The sequence below is a fragment of the Monodon monoceros genome, unplaced genomic scaffold (genome assembly GCF_005190385.1).
Source record: "Monodon monoceros isolate NGI ecotype Baffin Bay Population unplaced genomic scaffold, NGI_Narwhal_1 Super_Scaffold_16, whole genome shotgun sequence".
NCBI lineage: Eukaryota > Metazoa > Chordata > Mammalia > Artiodactyla > Monodontidae > Monodon > Monodon monoceros.
Window position 1 is genome coordinate 81,938,340 of NW_021703772.1, and position 20,611 is coordinate 81,958,950.

General features: G+C 33.9%; 1 protein-coding gene and 1 non-coding gene across 10 annotated transcripts in view; one reads left to right on the top strand and one right to left on the bottom strand.

Moving 5' to 3' along the window:
- Positions 1–20,611, top strand: part of ORC4 (origin recognition complex subunit 4) — a 113,083-nt gene that overhangs the window by 61,049 nt on the left and 31,423 nt on the right. For 7 of the 9 annotated variants that reach the window (XM_029224511.1, XM_029224508.1, XM_029224509.1 and 4 more), the window contains 5 exons: positions 4,305–4,380; positions 4,819–4,904; positions 7,868–7,916; positions 9,775–9,926; positions 12,662–12,835. In XM_029224511.1, coding sequence (XP_029080344.1) covers positions 4,305–4,380; positions 4,819–4,904; positions 7,868–7,916; positions 9,775–9,926; positions 12,662–12,835 — 537 coding nt within the window. The remainder of the gene's footprint in view (positions 1–4,304; positions 4,381–4,818; positions 4,905–7,867; positions 7,917–9,774; positions 9,927–12,661; positions 12,836–20,611) is intronic. The other 2 variants (XM_029224516.1, XM_029224517.1) reach the window with 2 other exon arrangements.
- Positions 10,565–10,755, bottom strand: LOC114897323. The gene has a single exon (XR_003794052.1). It is a non-coding gene; the product is annotated as a U2 spliceosomal RNA (small nuclear RNA).

Here is a 20,611-nt window from a genome sequence, read left to right on the forward strand (position 1 = left end):
TGTGGATCAGCAAGGGGACACTGTTCTCTGTAGTCACTCAAAGGAAGTGGTGGATGTTATGTCAGCATTTCTCCACAAACACCCCAGTGGAAGAAAGGGAGCATGATGAATTATGGACACTCTTAAAGTCCCTACCCAGAGGTGATACAGAACACATCTCACAGTTCATTGAACAGAGTGAGTCACATGGTCACACCTAATTTCAAGAGAGCAAGGAAGTGCATTTTTCCTAGGTGCCTAGAAAGGGAGGTTAAGCAGAAGTATGGTGAACATCACTGATGACCACCACAGCTAACATGTTTTGAGTTTGTGACTTTTCCTTGTCTGGATGCTTTTAGAATTTCTCTGTCTTAGCAGTGTGAACATTTCACAGGCTATTTCCAAGTGTGGGTCATAAAAACTGAAGCTCTGCAAACCCTCTTAATGTGAATTTAAGTCTTTCTTTAGTAAAGGATAATTTTCCTTTCTTTCCAGTTTTCATTATTTTATTGTCTTTGGAAAACACATTATCCTATGTATTTTTTATTTATTTTGTTTAATTTATTTATTTTTTTTGCGGTACATGGGCCTCTCATTGCTGTGGCCTCTCCCGCTGTGGAGCACAGGACCCTGACACGCAGGCTCAGCGGCCATGGCCCACGGGCCCAGCCACTCTGCGGTATGTGGGATCCTCCCGGACCGGGGCACGAACCCGCGTCCCCTGCATTGGCAGGCAGACTCTCTACCACTACGCCACCAGGGAAGCCCTATCCTATGTATTTTTTGTTGTTGTTGTTGTTGTTGTACGCGGGCCTCTCGCTGTTGTGGCCTCTCCCATTGCAGAGCACAGGCTCCGGAGGCGGAGGCTCAGCGGCCATGTCTCACGTGCCCAGCTGCTCTGCGGCATGTGGGATCTTCCCGGACTGGTGCACGAACCCGTGTCCCCTGCATCGGCAGGTGGACTCTCAACCACTGTGCCACCAGGGAAGCCCTACCTATGTATTTTTGAAGAACAGTTTTACGTAATACTTTAATTCTTCAAGGAGCTCCATAGTGATACTCTTGTATCAGTACAGGAGAAAATGAGATCTAGGGAATCAGTACATTAGACCTGTTATTCTGTGGTACACTGCACATCTTGAAACAAAGTAACAATACAACAGAGAAGTTGAATCTCAGTGATTTATACATCAAAGTGTCAAGCCTAAAAATATAACTTGAACAGCTAATGACTGAATTTATTCTGAACTTTCATCTTGGAAGTTTGTCCCTAAAGGCATGGAGAAAGTTCAGAAAAAAGGAAACAGAGCTAGTAAACGCTTACAAAGTTGTATAAGTAAATACAAATTAAAGCTATACTCCATTTCATTAGTAAATTGGCTAAAATAGATATATTTTTTACAGAAAAAGTAAGCAGATAGTACAGAGTTCCCATATAATCTCCACATACATACATGCACACACGTGCACACAGTTTCCCGTATCATTAATATCTTGCTTTAGTGTGGTACATTTGTTAAAATTAATGAAAGTGATAGTGAGACATCATTACTAACTAAAATCCATTGTCTACATTAAGGGTCACTCTTTTAATTCTACAAGTCTGTGGGTACAACACACTGTTCTGGTGTTTTGACGTCATTTATCTAATGTGAGTTAACTGGAATATGGAAGAACCCATACCTGGTATTCCATTTTGGTACAATTTAATTTATTCCTACTGCACTCCAATATTGAGAGGTCAAAAAGATAAGGAGTATTGTTTAACTCGTGCCACTTTTGTGATTTGTTGTATGTGGGAGTATCCTGAGATAAAATAAGCTATTCTTAGATAAGAATTTTATTATGTAATATAATTAGTATAATTATGTATATCATAGCATTAGTACAATCATGTGTTAGTAATATTATTAGTATAATCATGTAAATTTGCACTTAAAAAATAAGATTACAGTATATTTAAAACACTATCCTTGGCCAAACTATCCAAAATACAAAAATTCAAAATCTACAGTTAAGCAATAAAGGTAACAGATATTGTGGTTTGTTGTATTTCAAACATTTATTTTAAAAATAGATATGGTTCCAAATGACAGATTGGACCCTGGAAAATACTCTTCTATATAGAGATAACTGTAGACAAAGAAACTTGCTAGATGGTTAAGTAGGATGTTTCTTCTAGTTGATATTTCTTCTAGTTGCATATTGTTGAATCTTGTGTTCCATAAAGTATTTGGGAATAGTAATAGTAGGTAAGCATAAAAATCTCTGGACGTTGGCAGTTCTAAGCAAGCTGTGCTACTATGTTGGTAAAATTAATTTATAGCTACAAAGAATGTGGAAATGGGGTAGCCAAATTCGTTATGATGGTTAGTGTAACATAACCAACTAAGTTTTTTTAGTACATAATATAGTTTAAAATATTTGAAAAGATGACATTGTTTCCTTGAAAAAAAACTGGCATTATGTGATTGGTAACCTAGCTAATTACACAGTAAATTTTAGCAATATCCAGAGTGGAACTAAAATTATTATTTGAAGACATACTTGCTAATATCATTTCAGACGGTCACACCTCATAAAAAAATTGTGAGCTGATTCAAGCAAATCATAGTAACCTGGTGTTAAAGTAAATTCAGTGGAAAGAGGCTATAAACCTGTTACAACTCTCTCTATGCATATGTAAAATGAAGGTATTATTATTAACCCTGTTTCATTTTGCAAAGAATTTGAAATGGTTTTGAACAATTCATCAAACGTAAAATGATTTTAAACATAAAATCAGAGCCAGGGAAATACAAATATTATGTAAGTAAAATATCAAGAGGTGGGGGCAAGAACACAGCAGGTTACTAAGAGAATACAGCATAAGAGACCCGAGTTTGTATCATTTGGGGACTAACTCTTGCGATAGGGTCTGACTTGATCCAAAGACAGAAAAGTACCACCTCATCTTCTGACAGTTTTCTGTAAAGAATGTAACATCTCAGCTGGGCTTTTACTCATAGTATGACAGTTGACATTTTGAGATTGTCTTTTTTTAAGAGGACTTTTTTAAGAGGACTACCTGTGACCTGAGGTAGAATTCCATATGCTTTAGAAACTATACAGATATACCAGGAATAGCTAGTATGTTTGATAATACTGTTGTGAAACGTAATAATTTAAAATGAGGGTATTTGTTTTCTTTCTATTGCACAAAGATATTACAGTGACAAATAGAGGTAGAATATTGCAAATACAAATAGTATTTTGTTTTTCAAAATAGCTTACCAGTTGTCTCAGTGACTTTTTTGAATAATCCTTTTTGTCCTCACTAAATTTTGATGCCATCTTTATTGTATACATAGCCTAATTTCCTGGACTATATATTTTGGGATAGTACCATTCTATTTCTGTTTTCATATTAAAAAGAATAATCTGCCATTACTCTTCCTTTTAAAAAGCTTTATGTTTTTTCTTAATTCTATTTATTTTCAAATTTAAGGAAATATGTAGTATTAATATGAAGAGATATATATGATAGTGCAATATGAGTGATAAGATGTCACAAATCAAAAAATATAAAGAATGTAAGTATGTGGCATAGAAACCTGTAATTATAAAAATGTGAAGCTTTATAATTGAACAGTTTAAGGTGGCATAACACTTTCTGGGTATTTTTAGTAGTAGTTACTATTATATTTTATTAGTATTAATAATTTTTTTTAATTGTGAGCTCTAAGTTTAATAAGGGCTTTCTTTGCTTACCTAGCAGCTAACAAAGGCAACATCTCTTTTTTCAGCTTAACCTCTTGGTATTTCTTTTTTAATTTTCATTTTAAGGTAACATACAAAGTAGTTCACAGTATTTCATAAAAATTGCTGTATTGGGGGCAGGTGTTTTGCTATCATTTAGCATTGTTCTTGTACTTATTTTCAATAGCTTTTAACTGATTTCAGTGATAATTTTGTAGAGTAAATGGTGGAGACATATAATGAACTGACTGAGACATGAAGTTCTTAAGTGGCCATAGTTTTATGTGACTTCTACTGTAGAGAAGTATTTCTTTGAAAACTTAAGGGTTATTTCTGAACGTTTATTAGAAATTTGGGTAGCTGATTGAGAGAGTGTGGCATCAGTCCAGGCTCTGGCATCTTAAGAGTCAGACTTTAGGAGTTCAGTTAAACCTTCTATCTACAGAGAATCTGCAAATTTAATTGTTGATTTTCAAATGACAATCTGTTTATATTCTGTTCCTATTACTGATAGTTTAAAAAAGAATATGGGCTTATCATCTTTTACCTATTATTAAATATTTCATAAACTTTTTAATATTATTTAGTTAATAAACCATGCTTTGAAAGAACTAATGGAAGTAGAAGAAGTGAGTGAAAATGTATTACAAGTTCACTTAAATGGTAAGTATGTCCTCGTTTTGTTATTGGAAATGATGTAAGCCATGTGAGCTTTTTATATTATGAACCTTAATTTACTAGTGTGTTTTAAATCTGCATTAATAACTATATTTTAAAAACTAAATCCTTGTTTAACAACTTTTACTTTAGCACACTGTACACAGTATTTTTAGAAATTAAAAAAATATTAATAAAGGAGACACATAAGGTCTCTTGGTTTTTTTTAAATAATACTAATCCCAAGGAAGATGGTTCTTTGAGTCTATTAAATGTTTTCACTGTTGAGTTTTTAAAAGGAAATAATGTACACTAATAGGCTTTGACTTTTTTCTTTCTAGTTAAATTTTTAAAAGCATTAGAAAATTTACTTGAAAATAATCTGCATTTTATCAAATACATATTTCATTTTTATTAAATACTTTAAAATGGGCTTTATTTCAGGACTGCTGCAGATCAATGATAAAATTGCCTTAAAGGAAATCACAAGGCAGTTAAATCTGGAAAATGTAGTTGGAGATAAAGTTTTTGTAAGTATTATTTTCATTATTTTATTAAATAGGCTTCAAATTAAAGTCTATAGCATAGATATGTTTATATTTTTGGAAGAGTAGGAAGAGTTCAGAGATTCTAAATTGAAATATGTAAGATTCTTACAAGAATGTACAATGTACTAGGATGCATTTATTCATCAAATCTTTATGTTTAGATTTTTTTTGAAGTAGGTTATACTAATTATTAAATACTTCAAGAAGTCCAGGTTTGTGTAGATATTATCTGAGTTTGTTTCTTTATCTGTAAGGTAAATATTATGATTCTCTACCTTTGGAGATAGATTAATATGTTTTTAAAAATACTACACTCTAGCAGTCTATTTCTAGTCTTATGAGACTTGGATAGCATGGGAGTAGTGGAAAATGTATTGAATTTGAAGCTACAAAAAGTGGATTTGAGTCTTGCCCTATAACTATTGACTACCTGGTAATCATGGCTAATAAATATCTTTGAATTACAGATTCCTCACCTGTTAAATTGGCATTATCTTATGATACTTACCTCACAGATTTATTCTAAAGAAGAAAAGAAGTATTAAACATCATTTATGTTTTTTTTTTTTTAAATAGGATGGTAATATGCTGTGCAAATGTCAGTTATCTCTTATTATTAAAATGTTCTTAGAAAGTTACCCACATCTCATTATTGTAGCTTGGAATCTCAGGACAGTAAACATCAATAACTTAAACTGATAAATGTTTTGGAACTTTTATTAAACTTTTTACCTACCACTTGATTTATAAGGCTCAAGGGAAACATGATTAACTTGCAGCTGCCTTAATTTTCATAATGAAATGACTCATCTGCTTAATGCAATTGAAGCAGGTTGTAGACGTTCCAAGTTCATTTTCTGGTCACTGGTGATCATTAAGTGGTGTCACTCTGATCTCTAAACTGTGTCTCTGTTCTGCAGTAACACTGACATAGTTGTGTAAGCCTCCTAACATTTAATAATTTTATTCTTTAAAAATTACCTATAACAAGTTGAGCCAATCATGTGTTACCCTTCCATTATCTACAGGTCTTTTTTTTTTTTTTTTTGGCTGCTTTGGGTCTTCATTGCTGCACGTGGGCTTTCTCTAGTTGTGGTGAGCGGGGATAATCTTCGTTGCGGTGGGCAGGCTTCTCATGGCAGTGGCTTCTCTTGTTGCGGAGCATGGGCTCTAGGTGTGTGGGCTTCAGTATTTGTGGCACATGGGCTCAGTAGTTGTGGCTCGCGGGCTCTAGAGCGCAGGCTCAGTAGTTGTGGCACGCAGGTTTAGTTGTTCTGCGGCATGTGGGATCTTCCCGGACCAGGGATCGAACACGTGTCCCCTGCATTGGCAGACGGATTCTTAACCACTGCACCACCAGGGAAGTCCCTATCTACAGGTCTTTGAAGTGCAAGTTCAAATGCTTCTTCTGTAAATCTGTTGTTCTACCTCCTGTCCAGAATGTAATGTAGAAGATAGCGGCCTAGTTGGCAAAGGAGAGTTACTATTATGTAGTATTATGTTTGTTACTATTATGTTTGGCTTTTGGTTTCCAGTAGATAAGTGTTTCTGACTTTTCTAAATAGAGCTATTTGCATCGGATTCATATGAAATAATACAAGGCACAGTTGGTTATCATCCTAGTCATCACTATTGTTATCATAATCCCCACATATACAGATTATAGTTTAACTTCTACATTGTATAGATTAAGCACCTGAGGCTAAGAGAACATAATTAGTGTGCCTGAAGTCATAAAATGACAAAGGCTGGGCATTAAGAAACTAAGTGATTTAACCCAGACCCTTTCTGTTTTGATGTACTTAGAGCAAACTTGTATATTCATTTATATATATATATATATATATATATATATACACACACACACACACACACACACATAAATGTGTATATTTATATAAGTATATACTCATATAAGTAAATTCTTATAATATGTGCATATGAATTTAAGTATATACTTACACTTAATGTCAGGTATAATAGTCTTTAAAAAAATAGCAAAATGTAAGCAACCTTTGAGTAACTTTGACCACTGATTTTCCAACAGATTGTCTCTGAGCCTTTGTTTATGTTATGGTAAATACCTCTTGCCCTGCCTACCTTGGAAATAGTATTACTTGACAGTATGTAATCACAAAGTATGTAGAAGCTCTTTAAAACCTGTTATGCTATTTTATATCAGTTCTCTCTACTGGGAAACAAACAAGTGGGTTTCTTTTTTCCTATATATCTCCTCAAATTTAAAGTTGGCTGTTTCTTTAAATAAAGAAATCTGAATGAAGTAAAAATTAAGGACTTAAGTGAAAAAATATTTTAATTAGGCCTTTATCCACAAGCTGGAACATCTGGATAATGCATCTGCTACTCTATTAATTTCCAACCAGAATATTTAAGTTGTATCCAAAAATGTTTTGGCTGTGTTCCAAGTAAACATAGCCAAATTTGATATGATATATACAAATTCTATAATATTCTCTTGAATAGAGAAACACTGTTGTATTGTCTGATGTTTGAGGCAAGTTTCTTCTCCCTTTTCCTTTTGGATCTCATTTAAATTCATGGTAATTTTTTTAGTGGTACAAGTTTGAGACTTGCAAGAGACTGACGTGTTTCAAGATACAAAGCGCAGTGGATTTCTTGTTCTCTGACTATTCAGAATATAACAACTCTTAAAAATTACCTTTAAATAAAGTTAACATTTTTACAGATTTTATCCAGAAAATATAAAATTTTGAACATGGCATAATAATGCCATTTTCAGTGCTATGCCATCTCTACTTTTGTATTTAAGTTTTAGATTGTAAGCATAGAGATATTCAGCTCAGATTCTGGCCAATGACTTTGGCCAGATACACGGTGTCTATACAGTATATAGAATCATATAGCCCTCTTTTATTCTTTATTTCACTAAACTTCTAGTCATGGTATCTTTTTTTGTTATTCAGGGAAGCTTTGCCGAAAACCTTTCATTTCTTCTGGAAGCTTTAAAAAAAGGTAAATATTAGTATGTTTAACAATATCAAAAGATAATTGTTTAGCTTTATTTTTCCCTTGATCATATGCTTTTACAAAAATAAATAAATATAAAAAAGAATAAAATAATGACCATTGAAATCCCTAATAATAGTGATTATTCCAACTAATATTTGATTTCATATCTTTATTCACCTGTAGTATATCATTGGTATAGACGTAATTTTCAATAAGAATAAAATCTTTTCTATTTTGTTGTGTGATATACATCTTTTCACTTACTCATGGTATGTCATAAGCATCTTTCCATGTCAGTAAATATTGAGGTGCATCATCATTTTTATGGTTCTCATATATTTCATTTTAAAAATATAAATTAACTATAATTTAAAATTCTAATATAATGAATTATAATTTATTAATCACCAGTTATCAACTTTTATTTCTAATTTTGTATAATTAGGAAGAAATGCTTAAATGATCATCCAGATTTCCTGGGGTAAATTTCAGTTGTAGAATTCTAGATTAAAAGGTTCTACATTTAAAAGAATAAATATCAATTACCAAACTACCCTAGAAGGTCCATTTTCTAAACATATTTAAAAGTACTTTTCTCCTACAGGATCTCAAAAACAATTATTTTCATGTTTGCCTATTTAATAGAAAAAAAATTTTATTTTAGTTTAATTTGCATAATTTGTATACTGATGATGCTCATATCAAATTTTAATTGGCCACTGATATTTCCTGGTTTGTGTTTTTCCTGTTGGTTCTTTGCCTTATTTTGGTGGTTTATCTCATACTTATTATGTGAATTCTTGCACTTGTTTCTTCTCTTAAGTTTGGTTTGGACTTTTCTGCTGAATAGAAGTTTAAAATTTTTTACATAGTCAAAATTTTCTCTCCTTCATACTTTGACATTCACTTATATTTTCATCCAGTACATATAATTCATCATTTGGCTGGAATTTATTTTGGTAAGGTGTAAAGTAAAGATCTAATTTTGAATATACCACTTTTTCCATTGTTATGTAATGCTATATTTTATCAAAAACTAAAGTACTGTATTATGTAGGTCTAGACTTCTGAGTGGTCCCTGTGGTTTTAATATCATTTAGGTTAATGCATATGTTTTATTATCTATTGGATAATATTATCAGATATTATCTAACAGATAATAATTATTATTAATAAATCTGCTTATTATCAGTTTTTTTCACTTTTTATGCAAATATAAAGCCTTAGACCTTAAGGTAATAGTGATTGTTCTGCTAAAGTAGTTTCCATTGTTGTGAGAAGAAAAACAAATCCACAGAGTCATGTTGAACTTTTCCCTGTTGTAGAAGTGTTATAATTGTCATTAGTAGGAGTTAAAGTAGCTTTGGTTAAACTTCACAGTACAACGGTTATTTATAAAAATTATTTCTATGGGAAGATTTACTTTATATTTCTACTAACTAAAAATAAGTCTCTTTTGAAGTAATAGTTTTATGTCCCTCTGTATTTAATCCCAAAGTGTTTTGGTCTCTGTAGGTGTTAAAAGATCCTTGTCAATTTTCTGATGATAGAAGAATTACGTTTACATAATTTAAAAAACAATAATCTTCAGTCATTTAAATGATTTTCTTAACATCAGTAAAGCTACTAGAGTCTGGTGATTAGACTGAATTACCTGAGGGCCATAGGGGCTATTTTGTCCTTTGAATAATTTTTTTTGTTGAATAAATGTACAAGCATTGGTAAGTGCCCCACCCAAAGTAGGTTATCAATATATATTTTTTGAATTGAGTTTTAAAAAATGAAATGTAATAAATAGTTTGGAAATTTAAGAAAGGCTGATATAATTGCTTGTTAATATAAAACTCTTATTTTTTCTTAGGTGACCGGACTAGTAGTTGCCCAGTGATCTTCATATTAGATGAATTTGATCTTTTTGCTCATCATAAAAACCAAACACTCCTCTATAATCTTTTTGACATTTCTCAGTCTGCACAGACTCCAGTAGCAGTTATTGGTCTTACATGTAGATTGGTAAGTGTTTCTATTTTAAAAATTGATTATAATATTTAGAAAATTAAAGTTTAATTACTGACTTAGTTACCATGTAGGTCATTTTTCAAATGTATTTCATCAATACTTGGCACATTTATCCCACTTTTCAACTCAAATTGAGGAAAACAAGGAAATATTTATCACATATCCTGATAGACTAATACCTCCTGCCGTCTAATCAAATTACTGAATAAAAAAATGTGAAGTGAGATTATGCTAATAAATATAATTTCTACATTAGCAAATAAAGAGAAAGTTAAATAACCTCACTACCATTTTATAAAAATTGCTAATAGTTTCTACTTTTTACATTTAAGATTCTTTCCATATTTTAAAAATGCTTGGAATCAACTCAAAATGATACTGTCCCAACTTTGTAAGTATACATCTCCAGAAATGGAAGGGATTATCTCTATCAGGCTGTCACTGTAGGTAGTGGCTTCTTTGCTCCTTGGAGGATTTTAGAATGATTTAACCATAGTGTTAACGTCACTATCACATTACTTTGTGAAGACTCCATGTATGTTGAACCTTGTGTACCTTCAGACAGCTTATGTAGGTCTTTTTGCGTTTACCTTATCTATCTCTTTTTCTTTTTTTAAAAAATTTTTCCCCGAAGTGGGTGCACCATTCTTGGAAGTACTGCAGTACCAGGTCGATGCGTGGAATGGATGGAGCAAGTTCCTATTCCATCTCCTAGTTCCAGAAATCCATTTAATTCATTGTCCTCGGATAGAGCACATATCGGTTATTAAACTGATAAGAACAGATACTATACTTGATCTTAGCCGAAAGGCCGAGAAGCAGTGTGTTTACGTTCTTTTACTCTCCTAGTATGAACTTTCTAATTGAATTCAGGTAAAACTGGTTTTTAAGAGCCACCCGCTTCTTATACTATGGCTGCCATGCATCTGTAGCTTTCATCCTTTTTCCTCCTTCATTTATGGCAGGCTTATGTCAAGCCCTCATTCTCCTTTTGTACAGCTCGTTCCCTTTTTTAGAAATGTGAAACTCTTTACTAAGTCATCTTTCAACAGTCTTGCTAGTGCTGTTTCTCAAAGGAGTGGCTTTCTCTGTCCTCCTTCCCCAGTGCTCTAGAGCTTACAATGTATGCTTTCATAATAAGCCTCTCTCACAGAAAATCTGGCTGGTTCTCCACATATCTTTATTCCTCTTTTCAAAATGTAGCAATTTAACACAGTGGTTAAGGAAGCACATTCCTCCTTGCTAAAAGCTCTTCCTTTGGGTGGAAGTGGCAGTGGCAAATGCTTTTGACCCAGTGAGGGACCAAATAAAGGGTTAGTAGCTCCTTAGCCATATTATCAGAGTCTCTTTTTTATTCTGTATGTATAATTCTCCAACTGTGTAATTCAAGTCTAAGTATATATCTATGTGTCCATGTTTATAGGGAAAGAGCAAAAGGAATGATGGAGTAGTGATTTTGTTAGCAAATAACCTCTTCCTTGTGGCAGTAATTTTTTTTTTTCTACTATTCCCTGTATCCCCACATTACCAATTTCTGTCATTACTGCCCACCACCAAACTATCAGTTACTGTTCACCTCTAAAATTCTTTTACTTCCATCTCTTTCCATTCCCAAGTTCAGGCTCTTAATTATTGCTTACCTGTATGGGTGATCTAGAACTGCTCCTTAGTAGAAAGTAAATGTATAATATTTCTGTCTCTGAACATAACTTTTAATTGTCTTATGCTGTCACTATATTTTTCTTTAACCTGTAAACACATCTCAGGTTTTTCATTCACCCTCCTCCACTCTAACCCCAAGCTATTAATCTTTCCTGTCTTCCTTTCCACACTAACCATGATGCCATGATGCCTTTTTGGTCGCTTTAATTCTTTCCTGTGTATCATTGGTTTCTTAACCTAGAATCATCTGGGTAGATTTGAAAATCCGTATTTCTGGGCCTCGCCACAGCTTTTTGTTTTTCTTTTTTTATAGAAAATTGACACTAAACTTGCTCCCTCACTTCTCAAGGAAAAATAGCACTAATACAAGTAGTTTCTCAAATATTGTTATAAAAAAGCCAAAAGACAGAATAATTTACCAATGTCACACTGTGTTCCTGCCAGTTTCCTCTTCTACAGTTTGTTCCTTAAGTCCAGCGTGGCTTCAGCTTAAATTTGTATAGTTTAGTGAATTGAATATTTCTCCATTACACATGCTGCTTCTTGAGTCTTTGTTACATAAAACAATGAAGAAGATGTTTAAATTTTCATGAATGTTAATAAGTCTAATTACATTTTATTATATTAATTTTTTATCTGAATTCTTCATAGAATGTATGAAATTGTTTATTGATAGCTATAATTTTTTAGTAGTTATTGTTGGTCTTGCAATGTTAAAGATAAGCTGAGAAAAACATGGTTGGAAAAAGGCTTGACATCACCAGGCTTACAAGTGCTTAGAAGGGGATTAAAAGTAGCTTGGATTAAAAATAGTTTTAGAGGCTTGGTTTATTTCCAAGCCGCATTCTCTTACCTCTACTACCTTGTAGCCCTAAGTAGATCAAGGGAATAATTAAATTTTTTTTAATGCTTAATTGTGTATTACAGGATAAGCATTTTAAATGCTTAATTGTCTATTACAGGATAAACATTGCTGATTATAAGTGATAGTTCAAATAGTTATACCTCTAACATTGGTATGGTTATTTTAAATATGCATCTTACGGAGATTTTTGTTTGTTTTTAAGGATATTTTGGAACTCTTAGAAAAGAGAGTGAAGTCACGATTTTCCCACCGGCAGATACACTTAATGAATTCATTTGGTTTTCCACAGTATCTTAAAATATTTAAAGAACAATTATCTCTACCTGCAGTATTTCCAGGCAAGATTTTTGCTGAGAAGTGGAATGAAAATGTTCAGGTAGTTTGGAAAAAAGACAATAATATTAAAGTAATATTTGTGACTTGCTATACCATTTGAAAGCAATTAAAACTTGAAAATCTTTAAAATCTGTAAGTTAGCATAAAATTTCTAATATTACTGTGGCACAAAACTGCATTAATACAAATTATACTCTTTTGTTTGTGTATTTTCTTTTAAAAAACAGTTGAAATGTCATACTTCTAATTTTTTTTTCTCAAAGGAACTTTTATGAGATTTGTTTTATTTGTATCTGGTTTATATTTTAGATTACTTTGTTAATGAACTTCATCATTAAATATTTATTTTCTTTATTTATAAGTTTAGCAATATATTAATTTAGTAAGGTTCATACCTACCTATCCAGTGTGGATTTTTCTTCTCCAGTTCTCATGAACAACTTAAGGGTTTTTCTCATTGGGTCTATTAAGAGGCAATTCAGACTGTGGCAACTTTGGTTTTATTATCTATATTGACATATCCCATCTTTGAGTCCTTGGAGCCCTGAGGGTCTTAAGTTGCAAATGCACACTCACTTGTTGTTTTAAACATCTTCTGAACCTTGTGGACTCTAAATATACTTAAGTTGAACAGCCTAATTTGTACAGACTGTTGTTTTATCAGCTAAGCATACTAGCATCAGTTTATCTTATACTGACAGGTTTTAGTTGGCAGGGAAAAGGGAGAGAGTGTATGTGTGTGAATGTGTGTTTAATAATGTGTTTGAAAAAAAATATTACTGAATAAATCTTACATGTCAAAAATATGGACCTTGTGAAAGTGGAAAATAATATAGAGTCCTTGGTTATGAAAGAATTAGGAAAAACTGGTCTATAATATTAAATACTAATGAGTGAGGATGATTAGATCTGCTTAGAATTAAACAGTCTATATTCTTTGGCTCTAAAAGATTGTTTTATGTTATAGCAATAATGATAGATTATATTTTTTTACTGTAAAATCTTAAATATCAATACCAAATTAAAAGTGAAAGTTTGCATTTATTTTGCTCTTTAACGATTCTTGGTTTTTTCCCATCTTTGTTGAGGTATAATTGACAAATTAGAAATTGCTTATATTTAAGGTATACAACTTGATGTTTTGGTATACATTGTGAAATACCACAATCAAGCTATAGTATTTAACATATCCATCACCTCATATAGATTTCTTTCTTTTCTCCTTTTTTTAAATTTTGTGGTAAAACAGTTACGTTCTATCTTCTAAGCAAATTTCAAGTATATAGTACTGTATCGTTAACTATAATCACGTTGCTATCCATTACTTATGCAGAACCTAACTTGTATAACTGAAACTTGATTCTCATTTTGATTTTAAAATAGAGTCAGCTTATGTGAGCACTATTAATTTTGACACAGTTTTTTAAAATTAAAAGTTACGAACAAAATTTAATCAGTGCTTAAGAATACATGGTAAAAGGTAGACTTTTCCCTTATGTCCATGCCCATCTTCCCTCCTTTCACTACAAAGTAATTATTTGGTTCATAGCATTTCAGACCTTATATATTGATACATGCCAAATTTGTTTTTACATAAAGGATTCAAACCTTAAATATTATTCTTTGGTTTACCTTTTTTACTTTGTTGTAATCGTTAATCTCATATTTTTTTCCTAATATAACTGTACAGAATTGTATATCAAAATGATTGACTTTATCCTTAAATCATGATACTGTGTCATGATATAATTAGGTGTGGGTCCTTCCTTCCACCTTCCTCCCCAAATTAACTTTTCCTGGGACTCAGATATTTACTAGCTCGTGCAAGTTTTTCTTGATACTATGTCTAATTATAAGAGTCCATGCTATAAGAACACTTTATAGTTGGTGCTCTCACATTGTCTTTTCCTTTACCTGGACCTGGAGTGGGTCAGAGCTCTGAATCTTTGGCCTCTGAATCCACTTTTGAGCGCGTCACAGACTTTCACCTTTCACAACTCCTGAACTGATTGTCTTGTTGCAACAGTGTGTTTTTCTGATTGCTTTAGTGATCAAATGCAGTCTTAGTATTTAAATGTCTGTGCTTTCCCAGGGCTTTTATTATTATTATCCCTGCTCACTTTCTTTTCCTAAGACGACTACGTAAGCCCAGATTATACTGTACTGTCATCCATCTTTCTGTCCCTCCCAGCTATGTTGTATTCTGAGATCCTAGAATGGGTATATAAAGGAAGTAGATGGTGACAGTTACTGTGAAGCATAACTCTGGATGACTCAGAAAATGGTAAGCATGTGATGTAGAGTGGCTAACCCTAGGTTTTTGGTCCTTCTTTGCTGATCACTGAATTTAGAGGCAGGATGATAGGAATGAATGCGAACACTCTCCTGTCATCTTTTTGATAATCTTACAGTTCTTTCATAAGGTAGAACTAATACCACTGGAGTTTGTGTCTCTTAGTTCTAATATTTTCTTGCCCTATCCTAATCATCATTTGCCACCTCCCTTTAGGGTATGCTCATAAATGAGCTTCACTTGAAAAAAATATGTCAGCACCATGGCCAGAGGCCCTGTCTGAAAAGGGGGGGTGTGCACTGAAGGAGCTATCCTTTCACTCAGTGCTGACTATCCAGCAAGTTTTTCTAATTCCAAGGTTAAACAAAAGCAATGGTATAGATGACAGGTCACCTAGGGAATCTCATCCAATAAATATCTTCAGGATAGACTTGAACCTGGACATCCTGCCTAACTTGAATGTTTGTTTTAGCCCTATCCCAAATATGTAAGCAGGGTAAATACCATCTCAGCATGGCAGTATAAGAAAAATCTGTATAAAAGAGCATTTAAGAGGACCATAGCTCAGAATGACCATCATCAAAAAATCTACAAACAGTAAATGCTGGAGAGGGTGTGGAGAAAAGGGAACCCTCTTGCACTGTTGGTGGGAATGTAAATTGATACAGCCACTATGGAGAACAGTATGGAGGTTCTTTGAAAAACTAAAAATAGAACTACCATATGACCCAGCAATCCCACTCTCAAGGCATATACCCTGAGAAGACCATAATTCAAAAAGAGTCATGTATCAGTGTTCATTGCAGCTCTATTTACAATAGCCAGGACATGGAAGCAACCTAAGTGTCCATCGACAGATGAATGGATAAAGAAGTTGTGGTACATATATACAATGGAATATTACTCAGCCATAAAAAGAAACGAAATTGAACTATTTGTAGTGAGGTGGATGGACCTAGAGACTGTCATACAGATTGAAGTAAGTCAGAAAGAGAAAAATACCATATGCTAACCCATATATATGGAATCTAAAAAAATTAAAAAGGTTCTGAAGAACCTAGGGGCAGGACAGGAATAAAGACTCAGACATAGAGAATGGACTTGAGGACACGGAGGGGGGAAGGGTAAGCTGGGAGGAAGTGAGAGAGTGGCATGGACGTATATACATTACCAAATGTAAAATAGATAGCTAGTGGGAAGCAGCCGCATAGCACAGGGAGATCAGCTGGGTGCTTTGTGACCACCTGGGAGGGTGGGAGGGAGACGCAAGAGGGAGGAGATGTGGGGATATATGTATGTGTATAGCTGATTCACTTGGTTATACAGCAGAAACACACCATTGTAAAGCAATTATACTCCAATAAAGATGTTAAATAAATGAATTAATTAAATAAAAGGACCATAGCTAATTCTCCTCAAGGAAATTCCCACAAAGTGCTATAGCTAAGTTCAAGAAAGATCTACCAACTTTCTTAACCTTCCCTGTTTAGTTAACAGAAGGTAAGAATGTTTAGCAGGAAGACTAGGAGATTTAGTATATATACTGCTGCCACTAAGTTATCCCTGGAGCAGCATGAGCCCTCAGGTACTAGTGTAATCCTGCCGGTCAGGCACACTGCAGTGAGCACATTAAGAACTTGTTTCTGCAAGTGCTACTCCTGTGCTCATCAGTGACAAGGGAATGTGTCAGCTTCCCTGAATAGGGCAGAGAAGACTAAAAACAGTAGCAAGGGAATGGGGACTATAACTAGGATAATATATTTACTGAGAGCATAAAACTTCATCCCATTCGACTAGAACTTATTCATGAATCTGGATCTTCTCACAGTGGAAGAAGTAGAGACATACAGTTTCAGCTCTAGGAAATACAGAAATACTTAGTTTTCTGGGCCTTTTTTTTTTTTGGATAAAGAATCGTTATTCTTTGCAGATGAGTTTTGAAAAATTATGTCAGTCTTATCCAAGCCTTTTTTGGCTCTGCCAACTCTGACTTTACTCTCCTTTCATCTAATCTTTTCTTTGGTGCCAAATGAACCTCACCTTTCATTAATCCTAATTCACTGCAGTCACTGTTTTTAGTCTTCTCTTTCTCTCTTAAAGGGCTTGCTGTTGCTATATATATATTTGTATCATAAACAGGGTTGAATATCCTTGGAAGCATACCAGATGAACATAAAATAATAAAGCAAAGTAATACAAATAAAAAACTTTGGGAAATTAACCGTAGTCCTTGCTTCTGCAGTTGTTGACTCTTACCAAGTCACTTATAAAGTTGATATATTAAATATATATTTAGATATTTCTTTTTCAAAGGGCCCTATTGAGCTCTAAATTTCCAAAGCCATCAACTTCTCAAAATATATCTTAATTTAGTTATACAAAGTATGCAGTTTACGTTGTTGTTTTTTTTTAACATCTTTATTGGGGTATAATTGCTTTACAATGGTGTGTTAGTTTCTGCTTTATAACAAAGTGAATCAGTTATACATACACATATGTTCCCATATGTCTTCCCTCTTGCATCTCCCTCCCTCCCGCTCTCCCTATCCCACCCCTCCAGGATGTCACAAAGCACCGAGCTAACATCCCTGTGCCATGAGGCTGCTTCCCACTAGCTATCTACCTTACTACGTTTGTTAGTGTGTATATGTCCATGACTCTCTCTCACCCTGTCAAAGCTCACCATTCCCCCTCCCCGTATCCTCAAGTCCGTTCTCCAGTAAGTCTGCGTCCTTATTCCTGTCCTACCCCTAGGTTCTTCATGACATTTTTTTTTCTTAAATTCCATATATATGTGTTAGCGTACGGTATTTGTCTTTTTCTTTCTGACTTACTTCACTCTGTATGACAGACTCTAGGTCTATCCATCTCATTACAAATAGCTCAATTTCGTTTCTTTTTAAGGCTGAGTAATATTCCATTGTATATATGTGCAACATCTTCTTTATCCATTCATCCGATGATGGGCACTTAGGTTGTTTCCATGTCCTGGCTATTGTAAATAGAGCTGCAATGAACATTTTGGTACATGACTCTTTTTGAATTTTGGTTTTCTCAGGGTATATGCCCAGTAGTGGGATTGCTGGGTCATATGGTAATTCTATTTGTAGTTTTTTAAGGAACCTCCATACTGTTCTCCTTAGTGGCTGAACCAATTCACATTCCCACCAGCAGTGCAAGAGTGTTCCCTTTTCTCCACACCCTCTCCAGCATTTATTGTTTCTAGATTTTTTGATGATGGCCATTCTGACTGGTGTGAGATGATATCTCATTGTAGTTTTGATTTGCATTTCTCTAATGATTAGTGATGTTGAGCATTCTTTCATGTGTTTGTTGGCATTCTGTATATCTTCTTTGGAGAAATGTCTATTTAGGTCTTCTGCCCATTTTTGGATTGGGTTGTTTGTTTTTTTGTTATTGAGCCGCATGAGCTGCTTGTAAATTTTGGATATTAATCCTTTGTCAGTTGCTTCATTTGCAAATATTTTCTCCCATTCTGAGGGTTGTCTTTTGGTCTTGTTTATGGTTTCCTTTGCTGTGCAAAAGCTTTTAAGTTTCATTAGGTCCCATTTGTTTGTTTTTATTTCCATTACTCTAGGAGGTGGGTCAGAAAGGATCTTGCTGTGATTTATGTCATAGAGTGTTCTGCCTATGTTTTCCTCTAAGAGTTTGATAGTTTCTGGCCTTACATTTAGGTCTTTAATCCATTTTGAGCTTATTTTTGTGTATGGTGTTAGGGAGTGATCTAATCTCATACTTTTACATGTACCTGTCCAGTTTTCCCAGCACCATTTATTGAAGAGGCTGTCCTTTCTCCACTGTACTTTCCTGCCACCTTTATCAAAGATAAGGTGTCCATATGTGCGTGGGTTTATCTCTGGGCTTTCTATCCTGTTCCATTGATCTATCTTTCTGTTTTTGTGCCAGTACCAAACTTTCTTGATTACTGTAGCTTTGTAGTATAATCTGAAGCCAGGGAGCCTGATTCCTCCAGCTCCTTTTTTCGTTCTCAAGATTGCTTTGGCTATTCGGGGTCTTTTGTGTTTCCATACAAATTGCGAAATTTTTTGTTCTAGTTCTGTGAAAAATGCCAGTGGTAGTTTGATAGGGATTGCATTGAATCTGTAGATTGCTTTGGGTAGTAGAGTCATTTTCACAATGTTGATTCTTCCCATCCAAGAACATGGTATATCTCTCCATCTATTTGTATTATCTTTAATTTCTTTCCTCAGTGTCTTATAGTTTTCTGCATACAGGTCTTTTGTCTCCTTAGGTAGGTTTATTCCTAGATATTTTATTCTTTTTGTTGCAATGGTAAATGGGAGTGTTTTCTTGATTTCACTTTCAGATTTTTCATCATTAGTATATAGGAATGCCAGAGATTTCTGTGCATTAATTTTGTATCCTGCTACTTTACCAAATTCATTGATTAGCTCTAGTAGTTTTCTGGTAGCATCTTCAGGATTCTCTATGTATAGTATCATGTCATCTGCAAACAGTGACAGCTTTACTTCTTCTTTTCTGATTTGGATTCCTTTTATTTCCTTTTCTTCTCTGATTGCTGTGGCTAAAACTTCCAAAACTATGTTGAATAAGAGTGGTGAGAGTGGGCAACCTTGTCTTGTTCCTGATCTTAGTGGAAATGCTTTCAGTTTTTCACCATTGAGGATGATGTTTGCTGTGGGCTTGTCATATATGGCCTTTATTATGTTGAGGAAAGTTCCCTCTGTGCCTACTTTCTGCAGGGTTTTTATCATAAATGGGTGTTGAATTTTGTCGAAAGCTTTCTCTGCATCTATTGAGATGATCATATGGTTTTTCTCCTTCAATTTGTTAATATGGTTTATCACATTGACAGATTTGCGTATATTGAAGAATCCTTGCATTCCTGGAATAAACCCCACTTGATCATGGTGTATGATCCTTTTAATGTGCTGTTGGATTTGTTTGCTAGTATTTTATTGAGGATTTTTGCATCTATGTTCATCAGTGATATTGGCCTGTAGTTTTCTTTCTTTGTGACATCCTTGTCTGGTTTTGGTATCAAGGTGATGGTGGCCTCGTAGAAGGAATTTGGGAGTGTTCCTCCCTCTGCTATATTTTGGAAGAGTTTGAGAAGGATAGGTGTTAGCTCTTCTCTAAACGTTTGATAGAATTCACCTGTGAAGCCATCTGGTCCTGGGCTTTTTTTTGTTGGAAGATTTTTAATCACAGTTTCAGTTTCAGTGCTTGTGATTGGTCTGTTCATATTTTCTGTTTCTTCCTGATTCAGTCTTGGCATGTTGTGCATTTCTAAGAATTTGTCCATTTCTTCCAGATTGTCCATTTTATTGGCATAGAGTTGCTTGTAGTAATCTCTCATGATTTTTTTTATTTCTGCAGTGTCAGTTGTTACTTCTCCTTTTTCATTTCTAATTCTATTGATTTGAGTCTTCTCCCTTTTTTTCTTGATGAGTCTGGCTAGTGGTTTATCTATTTTGTTTATCTTCTCAAAGAACCAGCTTTTAGTTTTATTGATCTTTG